The sequence below is a fragment of the Microcaecilia unicolor genome, chromosome 6, assembly GCF_901765095.1.
Source record: "Microcaecilia unicolor chromosome 6, aMicUni1.1, whole genome shotgun sequence".
In the NCBI taxonomy this organism is placed as follows: domain Eukaryota; kingdom Metazoa; phylum Chordata; class Amphibia; order Gymnophiona; family Siphonopidae; genus Microcaecilia; species Microcaecilia unicolor.
This window is the reverse complement of record NC_044036.1, coordinates 243,301,385-243,310,226: the sequence shown is the minus strand read 5'-3', so window position 1 is coordinate 243,310,226 and position 8,842 is coordinate 243,301,385. Positions and strand designations below refer to the sequence as shown.

The 8,842-nt window shown below is 44.4% G+C and overlaps 1 protein-coding gene across 3 annotated transcripts in view; it reads left to right on the top strand.

The window, feature by feature from the left end:
* Positions 1–380: 380 nt before the first annotated feature.
* LOC115472649 overlaps positions 381–8,842 on the top strand; it is a 233,426-nt gene continuing 224,964 nt past the window's right edge. For all 3 annotated transcript variants that reach the window (XM_030206979.1, XM_030206980.1, XM_030206981.1), the window contains exon 1: positions 381–931. In XM_030206979.1, coding sequence (XP_030062839.1) covers positions 720–931 — 212 coding nt within the window. In that variant the 5' untranslated portion in view covers positions 381–719. The remainder of the gene's footprint in view (positions 932–8,842) is intronic.

The following is an 8,842-nucleotide window of genomic DNA, read 5'->3' as shown; positions in this document are numbered from 1 at the left end:
GAGTACACAAGACTCCTGTTTGTGCAGAAAGAAATACTTTTCTAAAAGGAATCCTCCAGTTCTTAAGAGGTACTGTCCCATTTTTTCACCCATTAAACCTGACAACTCAAATCCTAAGTGCTGCGATATTTTTGTGAAAGGGAAACTAATGCAACCGAGTTATTTTATTATGTGCTTGATCCCTTCTGGTGAGAGACTTGTTTATCTTTGTCTGTGCACAGGCCTGCTTTAAAATTATATGGCAAACTCACAATAGTTACTAATTGTTCTGGGTTAATCCCATCCTCCCCCTGTGGAGCCTTTGATCTGATTGGAAGAAATAAAGACATTAATCTTTTATAATAAAAACAAGGCCAGCCCCTTGGGAACAATACACAAAGAGAGCAGACTGGATTCAAACGAGCAGAGCTTTTAAAAGTCCTCAGAGATCGGCACAGATGGGGTGAAGCCTGGAGGGACGGATGGGTGGTTGAGACCCGCTGCGTCCCACCCATATCCAGACGAGTTGCTGTGGGCTGCTGTTTGCTTCTGGAGGGGGTGTAGTCCTATTGCTTCCCTTCTTGTACAGCCCGAATTACAAAGCGGAAGGCGATTTTCCCCAACGTTGTTTTAGAAAAAGAGGCAGGAGCTCTTCTGTTGTCCCATGACTTGCTCTGCAAGGCAGTGATTCTGGAGGCTGCACAGAGCGATCTGCCTTTTAGAGCCAGGGGTAGGAGAAGATGCTGCATACTCCGAGTGCGGCTCCTGCGCTGGGAAGCCATCTGGCCCTTCTGCTCTCCCCGGAGCCTGGACAGGTGCTGCAGGCGGTGGAGAAGCTGATGGGCGCTCTGCAGCAGGACAGAGAGTGGCTTCTGCAAAACCTGTTGGGGGCTGCTGAGTGCAGCCAGTACCTGAGTGCGATCTGCAACCTCCTCACGGCTCCTGATGTCAGGTGGGTAACTGCCGGTGATAAACTCGGGATCTTTTCCAACATACTAATAAATATCTAGCAACTGAGGAAATAGCTACCTATACATGGGAATCTGGGTTCCCTTTCTACCATCTAAGCCCCCGGTTTTTTTTTTTTTTAATTTAACTTTGACTCTGGGCCCCACTCTTTCCCTCTTATTCATTTTTTACTTATTCGCTGCCGAAGTTGTCTCTGCACCCTGTCCCCAAGTTTCTCCTTATTTCGTCTGAACTTACTGGCATATTTATTTATTTATTTATTACATTTATATCCCACAATATTCCCACCCAAGGGCAGGCTCAATGTGGCGTACAATAGTTAATATGCAGACAATAGTACAAAACACAAGGTCACAAGAGAAAAAAAAGAAATAACTGAGGAGGAAAGGAAGAGAGGGGAGGAGGTGATAAATTATCACAGAGAGAGCCCTGGGTTAAAAGGGCGTGGCACCAGAAGGGCCCACGGCAAAAAGGAAGATCTTGAGTTGCTTCTTAAAGGTCGGGTGATCAGGAGTGAATTTAACCTCTGGAGGCAGCCCGTTCCACAATTGAGTGCTGAGTTAAGGGAAAGAGGAACCATAGACGGTCTTATATTTGAGGCCACAAGGAGTCGGGTAGTGGAGATTGAGGTATGAGCGGGCCGACCGTCGGGAATTCCTGGGCGGCAGGTTAATGAGAGTGTCCATATAGGAAGGGGCTTCTCCATAGATGATTTTGTGCACCAATGCGCAGATCTTGAACGCGATGCGGTCCTTCACAGGAAGCCAATGCAGCCGCTCTCGAAGTGGTCTCGAACTTTCAAATCTCGATTTGCTGAAGATGAGTCGAGCTGCTGTATTCTAAGTGGTTTGCAATTTTTTTAGGAGCAGGTTAGTGCATCCCCCGTAGATACTGTTGCAATAATCAAGACGGCTAATTACCAGGGACTGGACTAGATTGCGGAATAGGTCTCGAGGGAAGAAAGGCTTGATACAGTTAAGCCTCCAAAGAGAGTAGAACATTTGCTTGACTGTAGAGTTCACATGCTGCTCCAATATCAAAGATCTGTCAACCAGGACTCCCAAGATTTTTAGAGATGCCGAGATAGGCAGGACGAGCTCAGGAGTAATTAATTTAGGAGGCCTGTGTTTGTTATAGGGAGAGGAGAGGAGCAAGCAGTGCATTTTCTCTGCGTTGAGTTTAAATCAAAAAGAATTGGCCCAGTCAAGCATGGTTTTAAAGCCTTGCCGAATCCTACAGGTTATTTCAGTTAGGTCTTTTTCAAGATGAAGATGAAGATAGTGATATCATCTGCATAGATAAACGGGTTTAATCCCAGTTTAGAGAGAGCAGTTGCCAGAGGGATCAACATCACGTTGAAGAGGGTAGGTGATAGCGGGGAGCCCTGTGGCACACCGCAGTCTGCTTTCCAGTGAGAAGATAGATTAGAGTTGGCGTGTACTTGGTAGGATCTGGATGTAAGAAAACCTCTCAGTCAGGCCAGTACGTTACCACTTGCACCAAAATAGTCAAGGAGCCACAAAAGTATTCCGTGGTGCACCATATCAAAGGCACTGGACATGTCGAACTGCAGAAGTAAGATACTCTTCCCTTCAACTATTTCCCTCTTGAAGTTGGATAGGACAGTGACAAGTATGGTCTCAGTACTGTGGAGCGGTCGAAATCCCGATTGCGAGGTATGTAGAATATTAAATTTATTCAGGTGCTCACTAAGTTGCTTATTTACCAGGCTCTCCATGAGTTTTACAAACAGGGGAATGGATGCTATTGGCCGGTAATTGGACAGATCACTACTTTTTTTCTTAGCGTCTTTAGGTACCGGGGTAAGCAAGATGTTACCATGGCTTGTAGGAAACTTGCCTTTACCAAGCATGTAGTTGAGGTGTAGCATCAAGTCATCTAGGAAACAGGAAGGGGCACACTGGAGCAGATAGTTGGGACATGCATCCAGCCTGCAGTACTTCCTAACAAATCTGCGGAGCTCCAGCTTGACGGAATCAACAGAGAGAGTTGAAAAGCTTGAGAGTAAACGGTCTGCTGGTTGCTCGTCAGGCCCTGGGTCCAATTCATTAATAAAATCACTAATGCTAGAATTGCTCTGCTGAGCAATTACTTTCTGAGCTGTCATACTCTAGTTTGTCTTGCCCATACCTAAGGCAGTTGTAAATGAATGACTTGTCTTTTAGGGGCTCTTTTACTAAAATGTGTTAGCAAATGGGCTTAGTGCATTTTAGCGCTTGAGACTTGTAAAAAAATAATAATAAAGGTGCACTTACCGCCTAGGAGTTGCTATGGGGTCCTTTTACTAAGCTGCGGTAAAAGGGGCCTTGCGCTAGCAACAGCATGTGTTTTTGACACACTCTGAGGCCCCCTTTTACCATAGTGAGTAAAAGGCTGCCCATTTTTGGGAAAAAGAAATGGCCGAGCGGCAAGTGAACCACTTACCGCATGGCTATTTTGGTGGAGAGCCCTTACTGTCACCCATTGAGATGGCGGTAAGGGCTCCCACGCTAACCCATGGTGCTGCCTGATTACCACCAGTTAAGTTCCGGTGCTACAAAGATAGGGCATATTTTTGTAGCGCTGGAAATGGCGCACGCTAGGGGTGGGAACTACCACTGGGCTCCTACAGTAGCCCGTGGTGGACTTACTGCTGCTTCGTAAAAGGGCCTCTAAGTGATCTTGCATTAACTCTGCATTAACCAGTTAGCATGCACTAATTGGAACATTCTAGCAGGTTAACACTTCCATGCTCATTCCCCATCCATGGAATGCCCTCTTCCAAAAAATATTTAAAAAAATTTATTAATGGACACTTAGCATGCAGAGAAGCAGTGCCGTAGCGAGGGCTAATGGCACCCGGGGCGGGTCGCCGCTGTGCACCCCCCCCCCCCGGGTGCAGCACGGTGCGACCCCCCCCCCCCTCTGCGACGCACCCCCCCTCCCGGACCGCATTCTTACCTGCAGGAGGGAGGGCCGATCCGCCCCGAGTGCACGTCACTCGGAGCTGCGTCGGCCCCGCTGGTTCCCTGCTCTCTCTGTTCCGGGGCAGAGAGAGCAGGGAACCAGTGGGGCCAGCACCCCCCGAGCGTGTGCACCCAGGGTGGACCACCCCTCCTGCCCCCCCCTTCCTAAGCCACTGCAGAGAAGGCAAAATTACTGCAAAGTGCTTTATTACATTTTGCAGTAAGCATTTTCCCATGCTTTAAGCATGCATTAGAGCTTAATGTCCTTTAGTAAAAGAGCTCTGTCTTTGTGCACTAAACAGAACATTAAGTACATACGTATTGCTACATTGGGACAGACCAAAGTTCCATCAAGCCCAGCATCCTGTTTCCAACAGTGGTCAATCCAGGTCACAAATACCTGGCAAGATTCCAAAAAAGTACAAAATATTTTATACTGCTTATCCCAGAAATAGTGGATTTTCTCCAAGTCCATTTAATAATGGTCTATGGACTTTTCCTTTAGGAAGCCATCCAAACCTTTTTTAAACTCCGCTAAGCTAACCGCCTTTACCACATTCTCTGGCAATGAATTCCAGAGTTTATTTACACGATGAGTGAAGAAAAATTTTCTCTGATTCATTTTAAATTTACCACATTGTAGCTTCATTGCATGCTCCCTAGTCCTAGTATTTTTGGAAAGCATAAACAGACGCTTCACATCTACCCGTTCAACTCCACTCATTATTTTATAAACCTCTATCAAATCTCCCCTCAGCTGCCTTTTCTCCAAGCTGAAGAGCCCTAGCCGCTTTAGCCTTTCCTCATAGGGAAGTCGTCCCATCCCCTTTATCATTTTTGTCGCCCTTCTCTGTACCTTTTCTAATTCCACTATATCTTTTTTGAGATGCGGTGACCAGATTTGAACACAATATTCTAGGTTTAAACAAGTTGAAAAGTATACACTTACAGTGTAAGATATTTCCCCTTCCCCTACTGGCATACTCAGGCTCATCTGTGTGGTAACGTTTGTCTCATAAGAGTGGCAAGAGGTGTGTGGGTAGGTCAGATGTGTAAATGGTGTTTGTGGTTGGGGTGTTGTATATGAAATGTATGTGCATGGTGAAGTATGTACTGACTGGTTCCAAAAAAAAGTAACCCTCTAGAGTTTTTTGCTGTTTTCTCAGCAACTGCTTTGAATTTCAAATAGAAATTTTATGTACTTATTTAGTCATCATATTTACATATTACCATTAAACAACATTTAATTATCTTAAGCTATGTTGATGTTACTGACATTTTAGTGTGACTATCTAGCGATTTTTGCATGTTAAGATTGTTCGAGCTAAAACACAGTAAAATAACATCATTCTAATGATACAATTAACAATATGTCAGAATTTCACAGTCGATGTGAATGCTCAAAGTGTCCACCCCCAGCTTTAACACAGGCCTTCAGTCTCTTTGGTAGGTTCTTAACAGCCTTGTCAATCGGTCCTTGTGGCAGGCTGTCCCAGATCGTCTGCAGCGCTTCCTTGAGTTTGGTGATTGTTTGCGGCTTGTGTGGAGCTGTGATAGGCCTCCAATATGCTCCCCAGACAATGTCTATGTTACTGTGACATCAGCATCATTAACTGTAATCTGGAACTCCTTTTTGTTTTCAAATAATGGTAGTTTTACAGTGCAAATCAATAAATATAAATTGTTTCTGTTATAGTAGCCAATAAAGGTAAGAACTCCTCTGATAATCCATATATATATATATGATTATCCATCATCACAGTGGAGAAAAAAAAACCTCACTGCTTAATTCAGCCAGCTCTTATGTAGCCACGTCAGCTTAAATGCATTTTTCAGTGCTCCTGTGCTTTTGGCTGCTCTACCACTGTCACCGGCCCACCTCTGACATACCTTCCTGTTTCCTCAGAGGCGGGCCGCAGTAGAGAGAAGAGTCCGATGCTGGCAGCAGGGCAGCCTATGGAAATCGCTGCTGCTGCTGGCTTTGGAAAACAAAGGTAGGCTTGGGGAAGGGGGTTGAAGAAGGAAGGGGGGGGATGCCAGACCATGACTGGAGCGGGAAGTGCCATCAGCCTTTGCCTCAGGCTGTAGATTGCCTTGGGCCGCCCCTGCATGTAATTAAGTGTTGGAAGACTCATTCATTGACTTTACTGCTCTACTGTCCTTAGAAGCTCAGCTGCAAGATAGCTGTAACACAAAATTACTTATTTTTGATAACGAATTCTATCAGCAAATATCAAGGGTAGCCATGAGGGCATTGTTTGCACCCTCTATGTCAAACTTGTTTATGTCATCCTTTGAAGATCAATGGGTATATTCCTCAATATATTATGTCAAGGTGGTCAGTTGGGTAAGATTTATAAATGACATTTTCGTCCTGTGGTTGGGGACACATGAAAAACTGAAAGAGTTTTGTACCATATTTGAATCAGTGCCTTTCGTCTATTAAGTCTGAAGTGTCTTTTCATGCTTCATGTTTGAAATTTTTGGATGTGGTGATAGAGTGGGATGATGAGTCTTTTAAAATATCAGTTTCACTATACTTACTAATCGGAACTTACTGTTGCATTTTTTCAGTATGCATCTTAGACGTATGAGTACAAATATACCATTCTCTCAATTTTTTCGATATCGCATTGTGACACCACTGAGTCTTTTAAGGCACATGTAGCAACTTTAAAAAGAAAATTTGATGAGTGGTGTTACTTACAAAAGGTGGTAAATAGAGCTGCTACTAGAGCATTGTATTAAACCCCATGAACAGTTGCTTGCTTACAGATCAATGGCGTAGCTAGGTGGGGCACAGGGGCCTAGGCCCTCCCAAATTTGCTCTGGGCCCCTGGTTGGCTGGCGGAGGTTCCCAACCCCCACCAGCTGAAGACTTCGTCCAGCGCTGGTCTGAGTGGCACTGCCGCATTGTTTGCCCTGTTCTCTCTTCCCCTCACATCGGTCACGCTCCTTTTAGTGAAATTGAGCATGCTCAGTTTCACTAAAAGGAGCCTGCCAGACATTAGGGAAAGAGAGAGCAGGGCAGGCAATGCGGTGGTGCCGGAGACCAGTGCTGGACGAAGTCTTCAGCACCAGCCAAGGTATTTGCGGCGGTGGTGGCCGGCAGAGGGGGGTGATGGGCAGCGGAGGGGGTGGCAAGGCAACAGAGGAGGGCGGCGGTGAGGCGGCAACCAAATTGTGCCCCTCCACCTTTTGCTCTGGCCCCCTCCCACCTTAAGATCATCTGGCTACACCCCTCTTAAAGATCCAATCAAAGGAAAATGATGTTCTCCCTTTTGTTATGAAATACACATTATTAAAGCACATTTGGAGCTTCTGAAATTATTACCAGAATTGGCAGACTTGAAAATATTTTTTCCTCTTTTCAGTATAACTGTAATCTAAAGGATAAGCTGAGTTTGAGTGATGTTTGGACCTCTAAAGAAAATAATGTGGGTAATCATAGGAATTGTGACCATTGCATGGTGTGCTCTTATAATGAAGAAAGAAAAACAGGAATAAAAACCCTACATAAAAATAATGTATAAAAGAAAGGAGTAGTGATGGGCCAAAAGATTCCAGCAGACAAACTGTAAAATACAGCGTTTATTTTTGCTTTTCAAGGAATAGACCCGACACGGCACCGTGTTTCAGTAATAAAATACCTGCCTCAAGGCTCATGCACACCATCTTCTGTAGCAAACAGTCCTTGCAGAAAAACAAGATACTTAGTCACCAATGGACAACAATGAAAAGCTTTCTTGAAGCACAAATAGTCTCTCCTGAGCAAAGCTGAGATAGCTGAGTGTGGGAAACTGATACATTGCACAGTATAGGTAGAAACAGCAAGGGTGGAAGTGGAAATGCACCAAATGACCAAGGCAAATGACTGAGTAAAAGTGTCCAAAAGTTTATTTGCCAAAGGTAAACTGACTCAAAGAAAAGACCCAACAAGGGCTGTGTTTTGGCAGAAAAGCCTTCTTCAGTGGTTGTAGTAGTTCAAATCAATCAGCTTCACAAAATCATAAGATATGTGGAACAATAGAACTCTTGAAGTGATGATGTCACTTAGTTGAAAAAGTATGCTTCTACTGGCTTAGCAAGCCGTCAGTTCAGCATATGTAAACCACAGGACAGGTAAAAGATACCAGCTTACAAGTAATACCACCTGCCAATCTTCCAATGTAATTTATTTACTAATATATCCTTGTAAACTATTATATATAGGTCAAACTTCATGCCCTTTGAAAGTGAAATTAATTGAACAGTGCCACTTTTTGAATATTAGAAAGATGACGACACTGCTGGTCCTTCATTATGATGACATGCACCATACTTTTGAATTTACAATGCCTTGTTTGGCAGCAGTTGCAGCCATCCAAACACTGTGGAAATATTTGCAGAATTCTGCACCAAACTAAACAGACATGGATCAGTGGCGTAGCCAGACCTAACATTTTGGGTGGGCCCAGAGCTAATATGGGTGGGCACTATGTATATGGGTGTGAGTAGTGTTTCTTGGGACACTCCTAAATAATGCCTTAGAGTGCACTTGATGACAGATTTTTAATAAACAGTCTGCCCAGCAGTTGTCCTGCATCAACATAAACCACATACACACTTGGAACCTATGTTGCAAACCTTAATACCACCAGTTCTGAACACACAAATACCAATAACAGCACCTTTAAAAAGGCAGCAGTGAATATACACAACAGCAATGTGTTCCATTGGAACAAAACAGACAAGTCAGACTGATACAGATCCCATTCAAACCATATGCAAGCAGAATCTCTCACCTGGGTCACATGCAGAACACAGATTAACCCTCATCAATTGAGAATAGAGGACCAAAATTTTGAAATTGGCCTGTAGCTCAGAATCAGCCTTGCCTTTACCTACCCCCATCCCTCTCTGTAGCCCAGCATCAGCCCTACCCTTCC